General features: G+C 44.6%; 1 protein-coding gene across 1 annotated transcript in view; it reads left to right on the forward strand.

Annotated features, from left to right (window-relative positions):
- Positions 1-25,032, forward strand: part of LOC147751480 (cadherin-related family member 3-like) — an 853,888-nt gene that overhangs the window by 238,853 nt on the left and 590,003 nt on the right. Inside the window, exon 7 of the mRNA XM_086933301.1 lies at positions 11,753-11,901. Coding sequence (XP_086789427.1) covers positions 11,753-11,901 — 149 coding nt within the window. The remainder of the gene's footprint in view (positions 1-11,752; positions 11,902-25,032) is intronic.

Consider the following 25,032-nt stretch of genomic DNA (forward strand, 5'->3'; position numbering starts at 1 on the left):
ATATCGCATAGTATTTAATCATTCCTCAGAGCAAGTCCACTTTTCAACAGAAATAATTGATTATTCCACAAAATCTTTTATTGGAGGCTAATTTCAGGAAAATAGCATCGGTAAATAACATTCGTGTGTTTCATACCCATAGTTCTGTGGTTCCCAAACTGTGCGCCGCGGCGCCCCAGTGCGCCGCAATGAGGTGCCAGGGGCGCCGCGCACACTATCTGTAATTTTGGCCATCACAGGGAGCAGCGCTGCTCCCCTGTGAGAGGCCTCACCCCTGCTGCTGGAGGCGCCTCGCACTCCTCCAGGAGCACGAGCAGCCCCTCCCGCCCATTGTCATTCAGTATGCCGCTGATTGCCACTTACTGAATGACAATGGGGCAGTCTGGGGGTGTGACACCATGTGGCGGCCTCCTCCTGCCTCAGTGTACAAGTGAATATAAGACAAGGGGAGGTTGTGTCCAAATGAGCGCTGGGTAGGACAACGTAATCACATGTATCAAATAAAGGGAACCCAGTCACTTTTCATTTCTGCTTATTTTATTTGGAGCAGATGCCACCCAACTTTTTTGGATTCGTGGGTGTTGTTATTTATTTATTTATAACCACATTTGCAAGTTGCATCACTTGGATCAACCAGTGTACTAGTCCGAGGGTTTTTTTTTTGTCAAACACCAGAGGCTAGCCTGTCATTTTAGAACTGAAGTATTTTCAATATTGTATTCAACAAAGCCATGGTTGCTCCTTTTTTTTTTTTTTTTAAGGAACTAGCAACCATTGACAAAGCCAATAGTCCTGGCTTGTTGGGGTGTAATGATACTTGCTGTATTATATATCTGGATGCAATGACAGAGACAACATAATACCAGTGAGGCAGAACACTATGCTAAGCGCATATGTTTAGCCTAGGTGTTTTAAGATGCGCTCTTAATTACGTCAAACACCCCCTTTGAAGAGACCCCCCAGTTTTTTTACACCGCTTAAAGCCCTGGAAAAAACACCATGTTACAGTAACCTCACATCCTGGCACTGTGCATCATGCATGACTTCTACGTTTTCAGTCTGCCTATGTGCAGGGGCATAGTGAACTCTCCACCAGCCCACCCCTTGCTTTAGTTCATTCTTGATGGGACTCTTCTGCCTGCCACTCTGCAAACAAAGGCTCAGCTCATAATGTGAAAAAGTGGGTGAGTAAATAAGTGAAGGAATGTCTGAATGGCTGGATGGATTACTGAAAGGATGAATGCATGAATGAAAGGGGGAATGGATAGATAATGAAAGAAAGGATGGACGGATGAGTGAGTGAATGAATGGAAGTATGGATGAGAGAAAATGTAAATAGATGGATGTATGGGTGGAAGGGTAGATCTATGGGTGCAAGGGTAGATGGATGGGTAAAAGTGTGGATGGGTGTGTGAAAGGATGGATGGATGGATGAGTGAAAGGGCAGCTGATGGGCGAGTGAATTGGTGGATGGGTGTGTGAAAGGATGGATGGGTGGATGAATGAAAGGGTAGATGATGGGCAAGTGAATGGGTGGATGGATGAATTGATAAGTGAAATGGTGAATGGATGGATGAGTGAAAGGGTGGATGTAAGGATTGATGAGTTAGTGAAAGGGGGTAGATGGACAAAAGGATGGATAGATGAGTGAAGTGAAAGGGTGGATAGATGAGTGAAGTGAAAGGGTGGATGGATGAGAGAACTGATGGCTGGATGAGTGAACGGATGGTTGGATGAGTGAAAGAACGGATGAGTAATAGGATCAATGGATGGATGGATTCATGAATGGATGAGTAAATGGGTGGGTAGATGGATGGATAAGTGAAAGGGGGATGGAGAGAGAAAGGGAGGATGAATGACTGAAAGGGTGAATGGGTGGAAGGATAACTGACTGGGTGAATGGATGAGTAAGTGAATGGGTGGATGGATGAGTAAGTGAATGGATGGCTGGGTGGAAGAGTGGATGCATGGATGATTGTACAGATGGATGGGGTGAAAGGGTGGGTAGATGAATAATGGATGGATGAGTGAAAGGGTGGATGGAGGGATGGATGAGTGAAATGATGGACGGAAGGATATATGGTGGATAGGTGTGCAAATGGTTGAATATGTTTGGATATAGATGGGCACACAGATGGAAGGACAGACCTTTTTAGTGTAAAAATAAGGCTGGGGATACTGATTACGACAGACCAAACTCAATGTTCCATTTTCTCAGAGCGGGTCTCAGTACCAAAAGGTACTGAAAGCAGCATGGCATAAATAATGGTTTGGGACCAGGTACTCTGTTGGGGAAAAAAACGATGGATTGGGATGCAGCCAGTGGATGAGATTAATAATTCAAGCATTCCAGCCAATATAATACCTTCATTGCGTCCCAAATACTTTAAGGAAGATAACAGGAGGTACACACCACCCACCCACCCACCGGTAAAAAAATGGTGGGGAGCCACGGCCAACTGCCGATTAGGTCAGGGGAGCCACAGGTCAAAAAAGTTTAATGCATGTCTCTGTGGCAGGAATGTGGTGATCGCTTGCTGTAGGCGTTTGGAGTCTCGTGACTGCTGACTCATCTCTGACTCATCGCTGGGTGTTTGATGGCTGACTCACCGCTGCTGCAAAAGGCTGCCGATTCTCTGTCGGGTGGCTGCTTTGGCGTTTGTTGCCCCCCCCGCGAGATTGCCGAGGCTGTGCGGGTGGGTAGTGGCGGTCTTCTACAGCGAACAGCGACGCAGACCTCCCACCCGCACGCTGTGGCTGAGGCAGGAACCGCGAGCTGCAAGAGGCACCCGCGAGAGACACCAGTCACCGGCATCCCGTGGCAGCCGCAAAAAAACACCCAGATGACGGGGGAGCTGTGTGGGACAAAATACCTCCCTGCAGGGTGTTGTGCCTTGCCTTGTTGTGCCTCATTCTCTGCTGCAGCTGAGGTGGGGGCGGAGGCTGTGAAGGGGCCGCTCGAGGTCAGCCGGCGAGTCGAACTGCCCAGAGTGCCCGCCCCCCAAGAGCAAGAGCTGGTGGCTAGCTGCCTTCCCTGGGGGCTATCAGCAGGGGGCGTGAGCTGCTAAAATCAGGCAGTAATCACCAGTTATCTATCACGCATGGGGGATGCCGCAGGGTGACCCAGCAGCTGACGACGCTCCTCTTCTCCCTCTGGAGTGCCTGGCCCCCCTCACCCCTTTCAATGAGCTGGAGCAGGGGTAACATAATTAGAGCTGGTGTTGGTGTTGGCAGCCAACGTAAGCAAACGGAAACAATCATAGCACAAGCACCAAGTACAAAGTACAAAGCAGGTGGAGGCCTGTAGCTGTCAGCCAGGTCTGCCCGTGCAGTCGTCCAACACTACACTTAAACTGTGCCCAGCAGAGAACTGAGAGCCGAGACCAGATCTGGGAGGCGGAGACCCGCCCAGAGAATCACAGGACAACTGGGGTCAGGTAGGTGGGCCTGCAAGTTAAACAAAGCCAAAGTCAATTTTAAGCCTAGTGCAGTTAGGCGAGTCAGGAAACTAGGCAATCAGCATTCATTTAACGACCGAAGGAATCCAAAAAAGCACTCATGAAAAAAACACAATAACTAGCTCCCGACTCAGCCCTTCAGGCCGCAGTAACTGACTCCGCCCCCCCCCCCGACTCAGCTACTGGTCTCAGGCGCCCAGCGTCCAAAGTAACCAGCGCAACAAACGCACTGACGCAAGTGCAGCATCCTGTGAAGAAAAAGAAAAGGAGTAGGAGAAGGAACAGGGGATCACAATGAGATCCGGGAGGTCTAGGGACCCACAGGCACCTCTGAATCCTACTAAAAGAGCCAGGAGAGCAAACAAGGGCAACAAGATACTCAGTAAGGACCCCAAGAATACCAGCGAAGACGACTTGAAGAAAGGGGTGATGGAAGTTAAAAAGGAAGGAGGAGGAGAAGTGCAGCTGATACCCCCTACCCCCTTACTCTTAGGTCTCCCTAGCCCAAAACCTTCACTAAACCTCAAAGGGTGAGGGGAAGCAAGCAGCAAAGCTATTCCGGGCAAAACTAGTTTCCAACCAAAAATTTACACAACATTTTCATTCATTAAGGACGATGGCTCGGTCCTCTGCTTGAACAGCCGGAATGCCAATAGCTTGCCTACTCCGATGCTCACGAGAACCTACGCACCAGAACAAGAGCTTCAGTCAGTGTCAATGAAAGAGCCAACGAGAGGGTTGAAGAGAGAGCCCGCCGCAGAGGAGATAGATAACGAAGATGACGAAGAGGAAGAAGAAGAAGTTAGCGATGATAGGTAGGGCCCTGATGTCACACAGACTGAAAAATGCAGTGAGCATCACAGCAGGGTGACTCTTATGAACATTAGAAAGCGGGACTCGGACCTGACCCTGGACCAGGTGCTAAAAATAAAACCATGGGCATACAAGAGGGAACATCAAGACCCCATCCAGAGCGCCCTGAACACTGGAACCATAATAAACTGGACCATGAAGGGCATTCCAAAACCAACTGGAGCGAAAATTTTCCCAGAAGATTGGCATGACACAGCCAGAGACGTTGAGGAAAACCCACGGATACAAAAGGCACTTGAGGTGCCCGGTGCTCCTGACGCGCTTGATGCTCTCAAAACACCAGCATCAGTACCTAGCGCATCAAGCCACCTGAATACGCGGAACACGGGCCCCGGAACAATGGCAGGGCAGGGCGCCCCCGGACCACTTCAGGATCTTGTGTGTGAGATAAAGATACTCTCAACACAAGATTGCAGGCAGGAGCAACCAGAGCACAATAAAGGAACGGGCAGGACCACTGACCTCGAAGACAAAACAAAGGGGCAGACTCTTGACACTCCTACCGGAAAGCATACCACAGCACTGGACTCGCACGCACCCCAGGCACACGCCCATCAACCAGCACATTCTGAGCAAACCTCAGACCCTCCTCGAAGCCTTCCTCCAGTCCTTGTCAATTCAGCCTCTATCCCACCGAAGGTCATGGACCCAGAAGCCTCGTACCTCACGCAAGAAGATTGGGAAGAATTGGTTGCCTCTTATACAGCACCCTCTCATGAGGCTCCACAAGAGGTGGCAACAGGCCGGAATTGCAATGTCTCACAACCCATCCCCAGTAACACAACACCGCAAGCTAAGGTAGACCTATGGGAATCTCTCCTGCACACACTGCAACTGTCCGTTAACGCCATCCAATACCAATAGGACAAGATGGACCTCCAGCTGTCAGTTCTACATTCACTATCAATCTTTGCCGCCAACATCGACAACAAGCTAACTGAACTGAACAGTCTGGGTAAAAGGGCCCAAGAAGAGACAACATTTATACAATCGAACTGCACCGGCATAGCAATTGTGGACAAGTTGGCCACACTCCCAGCAGCAATGGATAATCTTCTCTCAGACATCAGGGAGGCTGTAAAAAACAGTTCATCAACCGGACAACTTGAGAGGAAAAACAGAGCACGGCAGACAAACAAAGAGGGAATTCTGACACCAACTGAGGGTCCCTTTTTCCCAAGTACAAGAAGAACAGTGGACAAGGGAAAAGGAACATATAACATTACCACAATCAAATGGACAGCCCAGAGAAGGAGATCTCCTATCGCCAACAAATAGTAATATAGCAGCTACATGGGATCTCCCCCAAAAGGAAGAACCGCAAGAACATGGCCGCTCATCGAAGCAGGGCAGAAAACAAAGAAGGAATGGTCGCAAGCAAAAGTTAAACTCCCTCGCAGCAGGTAAAGACAAGAACAACAAAGTTTGCAATTTGTGACCAGACCCAACACTTGATAAGTTGGCTCAAATGGGCTCTGAAACAGACAGAGATCAGGACTCATGCCCCATCCCCACCCAGGAACAGTGGCACAGGATCCAAAGGAAAAAGAATCGGAAAAGAAAAACATCCATCAGGGCGACTTCCAAAAAAGAAGACGGACCCGCCCACACGAGCAATGTGAAAGTCGCAAAACCCAACGCCAGCGAAAGCTTGAATAAGTCTGGGGAAAAATTATTAATTTGAGCACCACAAGAAATAAAAATCCTCCCCCCAATGCAGGTAATGGGACAAAAGCAGGCCACCCCCCCAGAGGCCATATCAATAGCAAGTATCACAAACCAGGAGTTAACAGGATCAGATGAACCGAAGGCCCCAGACCAAAGAATGTCATCAGAGGAATCCATCAGGGTCAAGACCACCTCAACAACCGCACAGAGCAGTCCGAACAGGAAAAAGGAGCACTTAGTTAACCCTATAATTTCTCTAATTCCGGAATACACATCTAGGGGCGCTTTCGACATCCTAAATAGGGGAAACATACTACGCTTGCTGAACTCCATTGACAGCTTAAAAAATATATCCACCAATGATCTGGAGTCAGTGGAATTCATAGTCTCACCGGAACACCCAGGGGAAGAAGCCACTAAAACAGTATGGGCCACAACGGAATTAGCTGAACTGCACCGGCATAGCAATTGTGGACAAGTTGGCCACACTCCCAGCAGCAATGGATAATCTTCTCTCAGACATCAGGGAGGCTGTAAAAAACAGTTCATCAACCGGACAACTTGAGAGGAAAAACAGAGCACGGCAGACAAACAAAGAGGGAATTCTGACACCAACTGAGGATCCCTTATCCCAAGTACAAGAAGAACAGTGGACAAGGGAAAAGGAACATATAATATTACCACGCTCAAATGGACAGCCCAGAGAAGGAGATCTCCTATCGCCAACAAATAGTAATATAGCAGCTACATGAGATCTCCCCCAAAAGGAAGAACCGCGCGAACATGGCCGCTCATCGAAGCAGGGCAGAAAACAAGGAAGGAATGGTCGCAAGCAAAAGTTATACTGCCTCGCAGAAGGTAAAGGCAAGAACAACAAAGCTTGCAATTTATTACCAGACCCAACACTTGATAAGTTGGCTCAAATGGGCTGTAAAACAGACACGGATCAGGGCTCATGCCCCATCCCCAACCAGGAACAGTGGCACAGGATCCAAAGGAAAAAGAATCGGAAAAGAAAAACCTCCATCAGGGCGACTCCCAAAAAAGAAGATGGACCCGCCCAGACGAGCAATGTGAAAGTCGCAAAACCCAACGCCAGCGAAAGCTTGTATAAGTCTGGGGAAAAATTATTAAGTTGAGCACCACAAGAAATAAAAATCCTCCCCACAATGCAGGTAATGGGACAAAAGCAGGCCACCCCCAGAGGCCATATCAATAGCAAGTATCGCAAACCAGGAGTTAACAGGATCAGATGAACCGAAGGCCCCAGAGCAGAGAATGTCAGCAAAGGAATCCATCAGGGTCGAGAACGCCTCAACAACCACACAGAGCAGTCCGAACAGGAAAAAGGAACACTTAGTTAACCCTATAATTTCTCTAATTCCGGAATACACATCTAGGGGCGCTTTCGACATCCTAAATAGGGGTAACATACTACGCTTGCTGAACTCCATTGACAGCTTAAAAAATATATCCACCAATGATCTGGAGTCAGTGGAATTCATAGTCTCACCGGAACACCCAGGGGTATAAGCCACTAAAACAGTATGGGCCACAACGGAATTAGCTGAGAGAGTGCTCAAAGAACAAGCAAAGCTTAATAGCTGGCGCATAATTCTTCGCCCATTTGTAAAACCTAGATACCCAGACCCTTTGGCATCTGAATTCCAACAACGAAATGTACAAAACCAGGCCAACCAGGACCCTCAGTCACTTTCCGTACTGTGGAGGGCCCGCAGCTACACCCCTGACAATCTAGAACCAAAAGAGCAAGGCATTAGAAGGCAATATGTCGTGAAAGAGGCAACCAACTTAGACTGAAGTTGGTTGTCCAGGACCTTAAACAATAACTCGGAAAAACATTGACAAAACAAGTCCGTTACCGGGAAATCCTCTAAAAATTTCAAATTCTGCTCCTGGAACATCAATGGTCTTGGAGAGAAGCTCACGGACACAGAACTAAACCTTTACATGCAAAGTTTCGACCTCATTGCATTGCAAGAAACATGGACAGACTCTCATTCACCACTCCCAGGCTATACCCTGAATTTTATCTCTCCTACACAGAGTGCAAGATTTGGCCACAAAAAGGGAGGCCTCGCTATATATAGTTCATTAAGAAGCATGTTTACAGTAGTGTCACTAGCACACAAATTAGACTCTCCGAACACAATGCAAGTACTACGAATCTCCATTCGGGAACAGGTAAAAGACAAGGAGATAATTCTGATAAACCTTTTCTTACACCCCCGAGGTAAGAAGCAAGGAGCCCAACAACTGAAAGAAGAGCTCATAAAACTATTAACCACAGAGAAAACAAACAGTCTGATCATTAGTGGCGATTTTAATCAGAACATGCTCAACATCCAGCCACAGAAATCACCACAGATGGGAACCAAACCCTCAAGATAACACTTCTGGAGGAAGAAGTACAAAAACAGTGCAGCAACTCCTAGCGAGACTAAAAGAACTAGGTCTCCGAGCACTAAATGGAAGATTTCTAGGGAACCGCCCCCAAGCGGTAACATTTCACAGTAAAACAACCAGTTCAACAATTGATTTTAACTTCCTCTCCAGTAGCCTGTTTCAATTGGCAAGTGATTTCCACATCAGCTTACTAGACTTTAGTGACCACTTACCCCAAGAAGTGACACTAGAGGCCTTCACAATTCTAAACCCACTATGCGCCAATGGGCATAAATTAGTATATACTGCAAATGATAGGCGGATAAAGTGCAGAACAGATGATCCTCAGCGCCTCCTGCTCTATGCTAAGCAAGCACTCGGCGAAGTCCTAAATGAAACAACAGACCTAATCGAGAGCTGGGAGAAATTTGCAGAAACACTACGCAATAACATGGGAACAACAAAGGGGAAAAACCGGCTTGAAAGAGCGGGCAAATCTGCGAAGGACACACAGTATTATAATTTTAGAAACAATGCTCATCTAAAAAACCTAAAGACTCTCATTGGCCAAATGCTATGAAGGGTAAGGACAGATCCCGCTGCCAAGGAAGAACTGAGGCTGCTAAAGCGCGACGGCAGGTTTCTGATCTGGTGACTTAAGCAAGAAGCAGAAGAGTCTCTGTGGGCCAAACTCTTAAAAGATGCCAATCTAACAACAGTGCTCAATTCTGGTGAAAGATCAACAATCTGTCCAAGGAGCAGAGTCAAGGCATTAACTCTCATGTCACAGAAGATGACTGGATAATCTTTCTTAGCATGCATTTCAACTGTACTGACACAAACACCCAAAGAATATCAATTCCCACGAAGGACACTGAGGGTCCATTAATGCTGCGCTGTGAACACCACAACCCTCAGCAGCTAGATCAGGCAATTGTAATTAAGTGCGCACTGATCTATAACAGAATCTCAAAGGGAAGACGTGGGGGGCGCCAAGACCAAATGAGATTCCCCTTATACTGTTCAAGCAAGATCCGGAATATTGGGCTGTTGCTCTTAAACCACTGTTCGAAAAAATCCTGCAGACATCAATAATCCCATCATCATAGAGGGGAGCCATCATTTCACCTATCTTCAAAAAGGGAGACCAAAACGAATCAAAAGATTACCGGCTAGTCGCCCTGCTCGACAACAAGGCAAAATACTTTGCGGAACTCCTTCTAGAGGAACTATTATCATGGGCAGCTAATGTTTCAGCAATTCCATCAATCAAACAGGTTTTTGCAATGATATGGGTACCACTACCAATATTCTAGCTCTTTCTTTATTAATCGATGCCACCCTTGAAGCGAAGCAACCGCTATATTTGTGCTACATTGACTACAGCTCAGATTTCGATCATGTCAACAGGAACCTTCTGTGGGAAAAGTTAAATAAGCAGAACATCCCCCTGTTGCTCTTAAACCAACTAATCTTTCTACACAGCGAGACATGGGTACAAGTTAGGTTAGGCTCTGGCGATTACCTAACAAGGAAGATCCCAACAAACACAGGGGTAAAACAGGGATGTGTACTCGCCCTAATACTTTTTAATCTTTTCATGGGAGAGCTATCAACTCTGCTAAATGAAAGCAAATTGGATGCACCAAAGCTAGGGGGCTCCCAGCTGTCGAATCTCTTTTTCGCAGACGACCTGTTACTTATCAGCCGGACCCCTGTAGGCCTGCAGCGGCTACTGGACATTACTTCAAGATACTCCGCTGCTAACAGGCTTAGCATCAACCGTGAAAAATCTAAAGTTATGTGCATTAACCTCCTCAAGAAGAAAGTAACACAGAATTGGCTCTTGGCATCCAGGAAGCTGGAAACGGTCTGTGAATATCGATATTTGGGGGTCATCATAGACTGCAAGGACAACTTCAAGCCGCAATGTGAAGCCATAAAAAGGAGAGGGCTAACTATTGCGGTGGCACTGAGAAACTTAAAAAATGCGGTTTCTGGCCCAAGCTTACTATCTTTCATAAAGGTGATTCAGGCAAAATTAATCCCAGACATCACTTATGGCAGCGAATCTATAAGGGGGAGGGACGCTTCTTCAGTGGATGGAATGGTGGCAAAGGCTCTACGTATGATCTTTGGCCTTCCTAGGTATACATCGCCTGCTCAAATGAATTTGGGCTACCAAAAGAAGAGCTGGCACGTAAAGGAACCTACATAAAAAGCTGGCACAAAGTAAGCAGGGGAGACCCGAAAACTCTAAATGCTCTCCTGTGGAAGGAACTTCAAAATAAAGAAACTTGCCCTGCAAGGCTGTACTTGGAGGCTGCTATGGACGATCTTGGCTTACAGCAATTATGGGAACTCCCAGGCTCCCCAGCAGGCTTCAAAAAGGTGGTCAACAAGACAGTCCGAAAAGAATCATTGCTGCAGGACAAAGAAGCCCTGTCAAAGCGGGCTCACGGCTAGCTTACAGTTCAATCGTACACCAAGCTCTCGCCCCAAGCTTATGCACAGACAGGCTTTACCCAAAAAATAAAAGAGAAGTTCCTGAAATTTCACCTAGGGCTATTGCCATCAGCGGCCCACTTACCCGCATGGTTACAGCCAGAATTACCAACAACATGCTGACTTTCGGGAACCGCAAAGAAAACACAGTTCATCTGATCGCCATCTGCAGCAAACTCATTCAAGAACGTCGCTCCTTCTTGAGACCACTTTTCAACATCCGTAAGATATGGACCTGCAGGCAAGCGGTGCTCGCTTGTTTCAAAGGCGATGATATCCAACTGAGCTGCCGAATGGTAAAATTCCTTGAAACAGTGGAGGCCCGCTTCAAAATGTTGAAGGAAACCCACAAAACCTAGCAGCACCGTGAAGGACAAGAGGATCAATCCAACGGTACCCCTGAAGAGCAAGTTCTAGCGGGACACTTTGACTTTGACTTACACTGAATAACACTGACCATATAACTGGGATACCCCGAACTGTTATTATAATTAACTACTTTTTCTTTTAATGCAAACAGGTTTTTTACTGAAGGGGCACTCTCTAAAATGTACTTATTGCACTGGCACTTTACTATATGACCCCTTGGCTGACATCCAGGACAAACTTACTGGACATCTTACATTGATAAACAGGCCGTCCAAACTGAATTCATGCTCATTTTAACCCTGCTGCTGCTATCTCAGTATGTTTTTTTATGGAAAGAATTATTGTCTTAACACGTATGAACTTGACTCATCTTTTATTAACTAAACTTTTTTTTGCTATATTGTAAAGGTTTTAAATAACCATGGATAATAATGTATTACTCCATAGTTTAATGCATGTTGTTAATTTCACAGTGGGAAGTATCCTGGAGATACCGTCGAAGTGTTTGAAGATGCACTTGTTGGCTCTACTATAGCTGCAGTAACAGCCACTGACAGAGATGCTGGATCCAAAATCAAATACTCATTTTCTCTTCCATCTCCAGTGTTTGGATTGGATCCTGGTAAGTTTAACACGTCCAGTTTCTTTGTGCAGATGGACGGATTCCAGCGTTTTCAACGATGTTTCCTGAATAGCGAACTGAAGTTAAATAAACCCAAATGTCAGGTGGAACGCTCTTCACGCATTAAGACTGTTCTGCCTCTGTTAAAGTTATTGAGATGATGTTGTTTACTCACCGGAGATCCCTTGATACCTGAAAGTGTTATTTATTCTACATATTTGTAATAGAACACTTCTGAAAAAGCAAAAAAAAGGAAGCTCCACCACATATGAGTAAATAGAGGGCACCGATCATTCAGTTTGCTTTAAAAATATACATACATTTAAAATATATCAACATTTTTTAATGCACTAACCAACTATATCAACTACCTACTAACTTTGGTTCTTTAATTGGCACAACTACACTAGGATTTCTCCCTTACATTGCATTGTGTTCTTTAAGTGTTTGCCTAACTGTATCAGTACCTCGTGACTGGGGGAATTTGTTGAGCACATGGAAAGAATCTTCTGAAGGCAGCGATCTATATCTCTCTATGGATCTTGGTGTACCTGTGCCATGAGGAGCTACATTTGCTGATTCCGAGAGTCAGCTGTGTCAGACGGACATAGCTGACTCTCTGAGAACAATGAGGCAAAGACTTCTATTCAGAATCATGTACTCGCATTATGGATTGCAACTCGGTTATGAAGAACCTACATGTATTCCTTCTTGTGTTCAAATATGACAGATAAATCAGGCAATGCCTGTAACCTTCAGACTACTCAGCCAATAATCATTTAAACTCATTAACACCCCCTTTTGTGCTTGCTCTGTCCTACTTTAGTAAATAAGCCACATTTGTATACTTTAGTAAATAAACCACATTTGTATTAAAGTTTCCAAATATAAAGCAGACATCAACAGAAACAGAGTTTGGGTACGGCTTCTCATGAACTTTGGTTCCTGTAGCAACTAATGCCCCCTTCCTACACCTACAGAAACCCTATCCTCCCCTTCCCTCAAGGTTGTGATCCATTCCGTATCTTTATTTAATGTTACCTACTCCATTGTGCCTTCCATGGTAGCTCTCTATGCTTTGTCCTATTTAAGCACCCTCATCCCAAGATCCACCACATCCAGCCAATCCTTCTTCACCATATTACAGAAGATTCAAGTCCCTCAGCCATTGTGAGGATGCCACACAAGGCATCCCTTAAGACATGTATCATAGAGAGGGCTTTCCAAACTGCGTCACATTTCACATTTCATATTTTCCTCCTTGATGTTGCGTAGCTAAGATTTGCCATCTTCTACTGTACCACTGTGATAATGATGGTGGGTCTCACATCTTCCACCAGAAGGAATTTGCCAGTTTAGCTGTCACCCAGGCACTGTCATTTCAATAGTCTACCCGCTTTCAATATCCTTTTCTCCTCCTTCATGCGTAATCCCTGTTACATCACTTCTGGGCATTGGCAATTGGTTAAATCATAATTTCTGCCACTGAAACCTCTTTCCGAAATGGTTTCACATTTTGGCATTCCCAACATATATGCACAACGCTCTCTTTTTGACCACCACACTCTGTTCAGCTTACTGAAAGGTAAATGCTATGTAATTTAGTAGGGTTCTAGTCCTAATTTTTTAAAATGTAATAATGGATTTCTTTGTTTCGTATGCACACAAAGGTACAATGTATAGCCCTCCAGTGGACCATCCATTCCTTTGAAGAAATTACCCTTCCAACTTTTTATTAACCCTGGGCGTAGTGTGCGTAGTGCGGCTACGCGAAGCTACGCAAAGTGGGCGAGAAACTAGGCCCACCTGCGCACTTCGCGTAGCCCCACTATGCGCTGCATGCCCCCCCTCCCCTACATAGCTAAATATAATTAAATGGGCCCATATAAATAAATAAAATACACTTACCTTATCCGCCGTCATCCCGGGGCTCCCTCTGCTCGTTCACGGCGCAACTTCTAACCAATGCGCATGCTGTTATGTTCGACTTGGTAATACCAAATTTGCAAAGACTTTACGCTCTTATAAGTTCCTAGTATATGGTACTGGGGGTACTCAGGGCTTATGTGGTAAAGAGGTCTCCAGGGCTGCAGCACAGTTTTGAGCCACCTGAGTGACCCAAGTAAACTATGGACAGTAGGCCTGCCGGTCCGGCTCCAAACCAGTTCCGCGATGAATGAAGATAGGAGGTTTTCATTGCCCCTCAGATTGCACGCTTATCTAAGGAGTCACACACGCCCTACCACCCGTGCATCTAGTAATATAGAGCCGCATTTAAGACTGTTAATGTAATAAACACAGCCCGCGTGCTCTTTTTATTCGGTTGTGATCGTACCCCGCAGAGCATATGTTTATTTAAAAAGCCAGCACATGCCCTCCAGCCTGTGCAGCCATTAACATAGAGCCGCATTTGAGTCTGCAACAGCTAAAAACATAGCTCACGTGCTCTCTACGCTGTGAGGCAACTGCGCCCCACAGTTTTTAATATAGAGAGATCTCACACCGTAATAAGCTGCAATCCCTCTCAGCATCGGTATCCTCGCAGTGTAATTGCATCATGAAAATATACCTGTTTTGCAAATATGGTCCAGAATTCTGACGTGACCATCTAAGTAAATTCTGAGACATATTAACGTATAAATTGTTTGGTGGTAATTTCTTCAAGAAGGCACTGAAGAACCGGATTAACCCACTTACTGGGTATCAGCGGCGGGGGGACCGTCCAAGCCTTCCATACCATTCTTACGTAGTAAAAGGAGACACAGGAGCCTTTGTCTGGAGGAGGAACCCAGATTTATTCAAATAGCCCGGGATATGGAACAAAGTCCCAAGCTCGTCAGAAACAAGACAGAGGAGGCTGCTGCTTTACTCCGCAGCTTACAGCCTTTTATACTTTTTTATTCTGATCTTTTAGCTGTTAGTTCATTGTTCAATCAGGGCAGTGTTTGCGGTTGATAACCAGATCCAGACGATGTTTAGAGAAGGTGACCTGGTCAAGGCATGGTACACAACTAATTGTTCACTCAGTTTGATCAAAGCTCTGTCTTTCAGGTCATTGTCCACTCAGCTTGATCAAAGACCGGTCTTTCAGGTCATTGTTTAATCACCCTGATCAAGGCCCAGCAGTCAGACCATTGTCCAGATAACCTGATCACGGTGTCAAAGGATGTTTACCATGCTGGGAGCAGGAGATGGAAAACAAATCATTTACACAGGGTGCAAGTCAAAGACCTTACAGTGGAACCTTCTTAGACTCAGCACCTAACATAAAATCACCCCAGGTGATATTTGTTACCCCCACTGGCTTCACAGGGGTTTGCGTGCACCCTGAATAGCACCCACTGTAACAATGCTGATTCCCTAGGGATCGTAATTATTCAAAAATAACAGCACAGGTGCACCACAAATGTTTCTATGAGACAAATCAATATTCAGAATACAGTTCCAATGAGTCTCGGAGATCGAAGTTCCTCAGTTTTATTCCTTTATTTCAAAATAGAAAAAACGAAGCATCATACAGCCGATGCATTTCGTCCCTCAAAGGGGACTTCTTCAAGGCTTTTACTGATTGGAGAATCTTCAAAATGGCATATGAAATGATGTAACGGATAAGTCAAAAAAGATCAGATGAAATTATGTTGGAGAGGATCATCTCGCCAAATTGAGGCCAAAAGATCAAATGGTTTTCCAATGAATGGTAACCTCAAAGTTCAGTGTTACAAGTATGTATGGGTCCAAGTAGATGGATCTATATGATAAATAGATCTAACTTTCGTCCAAATCTTTAAATATGATCCCACAGCATGCAACAATAACGCGAAGTATAAATGGCGAAGACCACACGAATCGTGAAATGATGTATCCGATCGGTAAAGTTAGCGTCCGTCCGGTAGTGACCACAATAAGTCTCCCGGCAATAAGTGTGTGAGTGTCTCTTGGCTTTCTGGCGAATTGCAAAGAACAGGGGGGGGGGTTGGGTGTGTGACAATTCCTGGGCAGAAATGCAGGCTGCAAGATGGTTTTTGTTGTGTCAGTTAGAATTTCCTCAGGCATCATCAGAAACGACCAGGTGGGTCATTTAGAAGTGTTTGACACGAGATGACAATGAAAAAGCAATGGAGTCCAGGTACAAATGATGCCGATCAGAAGAACACTTCCAGTGCCGAAATGCGCATCGCAGAAACCATCGCTACCAATATTAAATTGTCTTTTTTCTTAAAGATTTTATGATATGCATCAATGAAAGTCATTGGTTGATGTTTTTTAAGTATAACTGTATTTGTTGACATAATTAAAATGTATTGTTTTTTAATTCTTCCTTTTGAACTCATTTTCTGCATTGCACATGTTATATATTGCCTGGGAGTGTTGTTTTTCACAGTGTTGGGCAGGAAGGAGGCCACACCTCCCTGCTCCCAAGCAGGCTAGTGAAGTGGTAGATTGAGACTGTGAGCTTTAAAGGCTACACTGCCTTTGAGATGCATCAGGGCTAACACCCATTGGAGGAAACAGCCCTCCCTCTTCCTCAGGCACATGTGCACCCAGATAAGCAGGAAATTAGTTAGTGAAGGAGGTATACACCCACAGAGGCAAACTACACTTCCAGGGCGAGCAGCCTGGTCTGAACGTTCAAATTACATTTCTGCCATCTTTAGAAGTTGCAGAATGGAAGGTTCTGTCTAGAAAAGGTGAACAATACCCTTCTGATGTATTAATCTCAGGGGGTGACTAGCTGCAGGGACTAGCTTCCCATTGGCGATTAGCTCCCACACCCTAAATCTAGCATTTAATGGACACTAGAACCTCAAGCCTGAACAACCTGCATTGAAGAGGAGAGAAAAAGAGTCCTGTGACTGCAACAACAAGACTTTCCCAAAGCAAAAGAGGGCTACCCTGCATCTGTGACAATGCTCTTCGAATTGCATGATTGAAACTCGTCCTAGGCTATCTCTCAGTTCCCCCAGACAGAGGGATCCCTTGGGAAGCCTGTAACACCCTCAGACTCCACTGGACAAATGCCACTAGTCCCCCACAAACTGCAGGTAAAACAGCACTCCGGATCCGATGAATCCATAGCTATCAGGCAAACGTATGGATCGCCCAAATCTTGATGGTCTAGTGCATTGTAGGAACTGTAGTCCTGCCTTCCACAAAGTTATAGGCAGCTACCACATTCCCCAGGGCCACTGGACATTGAATTTACTTTCTGATTTACTTACCGCTGCCAAGCCTTTTTGGTCACTGGTCCAACAATCAACCCATTTACTCGACGCACCATTAAGAGGGAATTCCAACCAGCCTTCGACCGATGTCAGCAACCACTCCTTTGCTGTCTTTTTGCATCTTTTTCCCTGTAGCATTGTTACAGTAGTAATAACAGCTGTACCAATACTCTTGTTCAGCACCATGGACAACCAGAAAAACTCTGCACCCAGGCTCCACAGACCAGGCAAAATTTAACTACTCACTGTTGTGTCTTGGTCCTAGGACCCACATCACCTTTACCCTGCAAAGGTACTACCCAACTCGACCTGCACGAGAACGATTGTCAGTTTTTCCCATTAACCAAAATGTATAATTTTCGGTTGTATGATGGAACCCTGCATGCCAACATTACCCCGACTGCGACATTACCATACGTTACTTCACCACACAAATATTACAATGACTTGCTTTAGGGTGCACTGGACATTGGAATAGCATACATTTCTATTCCAACTCTAATCTATGCACCAGTAGAGAAGGGGTTGACTTAAAAATCCAACATCATTCCAACAACCCACCTCCTACAGCAAGTTATTGTAACGACTTCCGGGCTAAAGTGACATGTGGTGATGTTGCTGTAGTGACTGCATTGTAAAGGCTGGTGAATGTTGAGACTTAGGGTTAAATTATTTTTCCCTACATTTCCACTTATTATTTTGCATTGATTTTCTATTACTTCCAAAACCTGTAACTCTGGTTGTGTGCATGCAATTCCATTTGTTTTGGCGTCCCAATCAAGATAAGAATACACTTTATTTTTATGAATTGGTGTCAGATTTCTCTTGAGTCATGTGAATTACTAACGTCCATGTTTGTATTCTGAAATGCTTAAAACATGTTCTTCTAGTAAAGCCTGACTGCTCTTTGCCACTCTACCAGGACTGAGCTAAGGATTTAGCAGTGTGAATCTTCTTTGGGGTATTGTGATAGTATTACATTGGTGAGGACTAACCCCCACACCATATAACACTCCCCTTTTCTACAATATCCTATAAGGATCTTATCATCACTGCCCTTTTCAATATGAAACTAGGGCTTGTCTTTCTCTCTCTAGAACAATATTATCATTATTCTTTTTAATTGAAAAGCCTGGTAGTAGAGAGGGGTTGGGAGGCAAGATGGCACCTGAGTAGCGTCTTTCTCAAGAGCTCCTCCGGTCAGATCCCTAGATACCCTGATGCTGCGCTGAAAACGCCATGCTAAAGATGCCACCATTATCCTACCTGTGAGCAGAGATCCGTGTGGTACACTGACGCGATCTTCCTCCACGTCCGTAAGATTTTTTTTTGTGATGAGAAGCGTGAGGCAGCTCAGGGCTTCCGCGCTGACTGCTCGGGCTTCTGCAACGTCTCTCTGCCTGAGGCCCCCCTGTTACGCATCAGCTACTTCCTCCGATACTCTTGGTGATCCCGACAGACCTGCGGCGCGAGTACGTGCCAAACCAAGACTTTAAGAATATACTTGTCCTCATTTTTCCAGAGAGCCTGTCCCACAGACAAAAGGAAGTCTCTGTGGGAATTGTGACAATTACACGGCAGCATACCTTAAGGTTAGGTATGTCAGGGCACTGTGCCAAAGCTGCTAAAACCAGGAGTAATCACCCCAGCACGACCATAATAGCGGCTACTGGCCTGCCCAACACACAAAGAGAGCCGCCTCTGGAAAATCGTACTAGAGGTAAAAAAAGTGATGTACGCAATAACAAGGGGGAAAAAGCAGAAAAACCAGAAACAATTAAGAAGGCCAAACAGAGAATTACTCGGAATGTAGAAGACTGCCAGCAATTTATCACTAATCTTTTTGGGGCCAACAGTGGCAGGCCACCAAGGCTTGATGGAACACGGGGGGAGAAGCAAGGAACAAACTGACACCGGTGTCACAACAACCCCTGCGGCAGAACCTCTACCCAATCTCCAGACAAACCTTAGCTTAGAACCAGATGCAGGCAACCCCACCCACACAGGCATCATCGAATTCCTTGAGAATGCCGACAAAATAGATAAAACAGCTAAAGCCAACACCCTTGGCTGTCAGGACGTCCAAAAGAAGGTAGGAATCACCTCAGGCTAGATCTCCAGATATCCACAAAAGTCTTTACTCTCTAACGGACGAATCAGAGATGTAAGCATAACAACATCAAGTTGAGGAAATGGAGACAACTGGAATAGCAGCATAGGGCCAGAATATCCAGCAAAGGCACAAGGACTAACAAAATCCCTAACAAAAAAGGGAAAAGGAAAAATGGTGAGACTACTTGGCCTCACAACTAACCTCTCTAACGGAACAAACGCCTAGAACCAAGGGGAGTCTCACAAAGACAAATAATGGAGAGATCCCAGGAACTGGGAAGCAGAACGACCCTTCCCTAGCATTGGTACTGCAATCGATCAAGGGCTTCCAGGAGGAGGTCAGGATGGACAAGCGGAGAGCTCATCTTACTGCTAAAAAACTATAGGGGGCAGTGCGGAAAGTGGGCAGAACCTGCGCAGAGATAGCAGATAGAATGGCCTCCGTAGAAGCATGGACCAAAAATCTGTAGAAGGATGTTGTCACCATAAAAACACAGTGTGATGCAAACCAGGGGATTATTAAAGATCTGACTTGGCAAATGGAGGAGCAAAAAAACAGACAACGCCGTAACAATCTCCACTTTTTAGAAATCCCATAAAGGGTGGAAGGAAATGACCTGACCCCAGGAAATACATGGTCTTTCTACTAAGTGGGGCCTTTCCAGAACTGAGTATGTGGGATTCGGAAAAGGAAATTCAGCAAGCCCACAGGCTTTCTTTGATGTCCCAAAAATGCTCTGTGAACACTCCTGAATGACCACGGGCCATATTGTTATATTTTGAGAACATTTTGTTACGTCAGATTCTTTATGATTTAGCTCGGCCAACTGCTAAGAAGGAATATGAGGGAGTGAGTTTTTTTGCAAGGCCGGATTTCCCTCATTCCACAGTGGAGCGGAGGTGGAGATTGAGGCAGCTTTTCCCCCCTTTCAGCTGTTGGGACAGTCTATCTGCAGAACCCAGCTAGACTAAAAAGTGTCTTCAGGGGGGTTTACACACAGCTTTACCTCACAAATTCAGGCTACAGCATATTTAAAAGAGATTTCTGGCAGACCAGAGAATGGGACTAAAAGCACCTGGGATGTTCGTTATGGTGGATTTTCAATATCAATTTCAATTAGTGAAATCTCTATATTGTGGCTTGCTTAGTAGAATTTGCTTAGGAATGAAGTAATATGTGAAGAATTGCTTGTGGGCAGCTGGGGTGGTGGTACTTTTATTATGTTCTCCGGGTGGCTGGGGAAATGACAGGAGGGGTGACATGGTTTACTACTCAGATGACATCATACTGGCTCAATCTGAGCCCGGACACCTCAGTTACTGATGGTGGGAGGTGAGAGGGGGTGGGGGTAAGGGGTGTGTTTTGGGAGGAGAGGCTGGAAGGAGGGCGAGGAGCACAGTATGAACGCTCTTGAGGATATCTTTGATGGGTAAAATGCATATTGCCACTATCAATTTCAGCGGCCTAAATGACCATAAGAAAAGATTCAATACTGCAGCAGGGCTACGATTATTAAAGGAATATGTAATATGCATGCAGGAGACTCACATAGAAGGTGCTCAACTGTACCTGCTGAAATCGGTAGGTTATAAGTTGGATGGGGGGACGACACAAAATATCCAGAAAAGAAGGGTGGCGATTCTGTAATCTAACACTATGTTACAGCTTACCCGAATATTAGCTGATCAGCTGGGCAGATGGGTAATAACAGAATGCCATAAAAGTACCGGGGAACCATTCACCATCTACTCAATTTATGGTAGCATTCTGGACGACACAGGAGTATTCGAGCAGGTAAATAGCGAGCTGTCTGTTTGGCTGCTCCCCGTTGTCCCCCGTTGTCCTTTGTGGGGACTTTAATATAAACATACCTGCCAACAAGGCATTTGGCCCAAAAGATCATTGTTTGTATAGTGGTAGGAAAGTGGTAGGAAACCCAAAGTGTTTCGGGCACTGAGGGCATTATGTAGAGGCGCTTGGAATTGGCAAAATCCAACGGATCCAGGGTTTACATATTTCTCTATTCCACATAAAGCTCATGCCTGACTCGATTTTATCCTTGTGTCCCAGTCCCTGCTTCATGACTGTTTGATAGAGAAAACTCCATGTGTATTGTCTGATCACAACCCTTTAGTGATCGAGATTAAGGGAGACAACTCTAAACAGAGAGAGTAAGCATGGAGCTTTGAGCGAGCATTGCTGATTGCCGAAGGATACTGTAGCCATATCAGGAACTGGATCCCACAGTTTCTAAAGGAAAATATAGGTAGTACAGGAACAGACATTGTGTGGGATACACTGAAAGCCGGTATATGAGGGAAAACTTTTAGATATTCTTTGAATTGCAATAAAAAAATGACAGCAAATGCATCATTTACAGATTCGACTGGGCCAAGCAAAGGAGAACTTAGTGAATACTATACAACAGGGGGGTGACATGGAGGATTCACAGGCAACGGTAGCAGTTGCTATATCCTCTATTATGGAAACAATAGCTGCAGTTGCTGCAGATAAACGTATGGTATGGAGAGAGAAAGCATACGAGTGCAGTGAGCAGATTGGGAATCACTTGGCAATAGAAGCTACACAAAAAAAATTCAAAACTTAATACAAGAGATCCAGGATCCCACACTGGAAATAGTAACAGACCCAGATAGCGTACAAAACACATTTTATATGTACTATCAGACCTTATATCAAGATGATGTGCAAGAGGATCTTAGAGAAGTTAATGAATATCTGGCCTCAATTCCCGGAGAACAATTTTATGTCAGAGACCTGTTGGATGATCTCCCACAGTGGACTGAGATATTAGTATGCATCAATAGCCTACCAAATGGTAATGCAATAGGATTGGATAGTGTTCCCACCGAATTCTTCAAAACATTCTCGCAGCAACTCAGAGAATGTAAGACTCAACTGTATGTCCACGTGTTCAAGGGGGAAACACCTCCGAATTCTTGGTCTTCCGCTAAAATGGTAATCTTCCTTAAATAAAATAAACCCGCAAGTGAGCCCAGTTCATATTGTCCAATAAAATTGATTAACAGCAACAGTAAGATATATTCAAAGGTTCTAGCAGCTCGTCTGGTGCAAATCATTCACAAGGTCATTTCAATTTGTCAGCATGGATTCATTCCAGGGTGTGCAATGTTGACCATATAAGGAGGGTTATTACACTCCTAGATGCCTCAACAGTATCCAAGAACCCCACAGCTTTAATCTTATTGGATGCGGAAATAGCCTTTGACAGGTTCTCGTGGCACTTTTTATGGGAGGCCCTGTCAAGGTTGCCCGAGCTCTTACTTGCTTTTTGCGGTAAATATTGACCCTGTCATACGTCAATTAGAAAATAACAGGGCCATCTGACCATTCATGACACATGGTTGAGAACCAAAAGTGTTGGCATACATAGCCCTTGTTACCCCTGAACCTACAATCTCTCTATAGCAAATAGAAAAAGAAGCAGAAAGGTTTGGGAAGCTTTCCGGGTATACACTCAATCGCGGTAAAACACAAGCAATAAATGACGCCAGAATGGTTAAGAATGTGACATATTTAGGGGTTAATATCTCTGAAAATATGGAGGATATTGTTAAAGACAATGTAGAACCTCTCTTGGTCAAAACTAAACAGGATTTATTCAGGCTAAACAATTTGTATCTATCCATCATTAGCAGATGCAATATAGTCAAAACGCTGTTCTTTCCAAAGAAACTATATTTTTTCGGTGCAATCCCATTAGAATTTTCAAATGATTGGCTGAAGAAAGTAAAAGATTTATTTTGTTGATTTATCTGGGCATATGCCAAACCACAAAGGGCTTTTAAATATCTTACATTGTCCCGGGAAAGAGGGGGTTGGACTTTACATAATCTCAAAATTTATTGGGCCACTACACTTCTGCATAACCTGGTACTGCTACAAGAAAAGCTGGCATGTTGTGGAGGTCCCGACGCCCCCCCCCCCCCCCCCCCCGAACCTATAATGGAGTAAGAGGCCTGGAGATGGTTGTGGCACTATTTAAATGATAATCACTACAAGAAGGTTCGCTTCAAAAGATTAGTGGGAGGGTTTAAAGTCTGGAAAGCATTTCGAAGATCAATTGGCCTCAATAGGCTTAAATATTATACACCACTAATAGATAACCCAAACCTTCCAGCTGAATATTTTAAGGACTATATGGTTAAATGATGAGGGGATGCTGGTCTGAAAAAATGAGGGTTCTTTTTTTCTTTAGAGGATGTTTTCTCTTTTGAAGATCTTAAAGAGATGTTTGGGATAGACTGGAGAGACTTCTTTAAATATCTTCAAATATGGGACTTTTTATTTAAGAAGGGTGGCCGACCAATTGGTTTTGTCTAGAAATACCATAGTTGACAAATTGGTAAAGAATTTGGACCTTTCAATTCGGGTTGTCTATAATCTTTTCAATTCCCTGATGAAGGATGATATGGAACTATGGACATCAAAATGAAAGTATAGAATTGGCATATCGGACTATACATTAAAGCAGTCATTTAAAATGGCGCAGAACATTCTAATTCCGGCTCGGCTACAGACACAATATTATAAGACCTGCTTCTCATTATATTACATATCAGATAGCAAAATGGGTGAGTGGGAAGGGACATATTGCCCTTGGCGCGCTATATTTCAGGCAGATCTTGTTCATATTTTTGCTTCCTGTGGTATGCTTTCAAAGGTCAAATACGAGATCATGAAATTTTTTAAGGGATCTTTGGGAATAGAATGCGATTTTTGCCTACGTTCATTCTATAAAAAGCTGTTTATGCAAGAAGAGGGATTCAAGCGCAAATGAAAGGTTTAAAAATCTGAGTGCCACTCTCAGGATGGGTAAAGGAAAATCGGTAGATTAGGTGTGATGCCACATTGCAGTGTATCAGCGTTGTAAGGAAGAAATCTATATGACGTATTTGATTTATATGAATTTTGGTTTTAGGTGTATAATACATATTGAATCCATGGTTCTTACCAGCCCCTGGGAGTGGGTGGGGTGGGTTGAAAATTGTAAAAAGCACAATTAACTCGAACGTGAATTCATAAATGTGTATATATATATATATGGGAGATACTACGAGGTTCGTGCCTGTGTGTTGCCGTTCCAAGGATTGGAGCAGACAGGACCTTTTCGCCATATATATATATATATATATATATATATATATATATATATATATATGTATATAATATATATATATACACATCCATCCATACATACACACACACACACACACACACACACACACACACACACATATATATATGTATATATATATATATATATATATATCGCCACAAAGATGCCGAGCAAACCAAGCACGAACCTTGAAGGGCGGCCAGTGTGTCTGGTGCACGGCTTCCAGTTGAATATAGCAACGAACCCTCCTTTCCTTCCAAGAAGGCACACTGACACTGGCTGGGTTGCTTTAGAAAACTGCTTTAATGATGCACAGCATGACGGCAAGAGGCTACCTGAGCCCAACGTTTCTGCTCTTACAAGCCTTGATCACGGGCGGTGCCTCTCTGTCCTTTGAATTGCCCACGTGACATCTCTTTTATCCACACGGGCCGTATTCTCCCACAGAGTGCGCGCAGGTAAATTAGTTTCGTTTCAAAAGTGAACGCCAGCATATTAAAGTTCTACTGCTGAATTGCGCACACATGTCTTGAGTATTTGATAGTCCCTTTGCGCATTTCATAAAGGTAACATTCTTGCCCAGTTCATGATTTGTTTGTTGCACTCACTGCTTATCCAAAGTACTTCCAGCCTGC

This window comes from Lissotriton vulgaris, chromosome 1_1 (assembly GCF_964263255.1).
Source record: "Lissotriton vulgaris chromosome 1_1, aLisVul1.2, whole genome shotgun sequence".
In the NCBI taxonomy this organism is placed as follows: Eukaryota; Metazoa; Chordata; class Amphibia; order Caudata; family Salamandridae; genus Lissotriton; species Lissotriton vulgaris.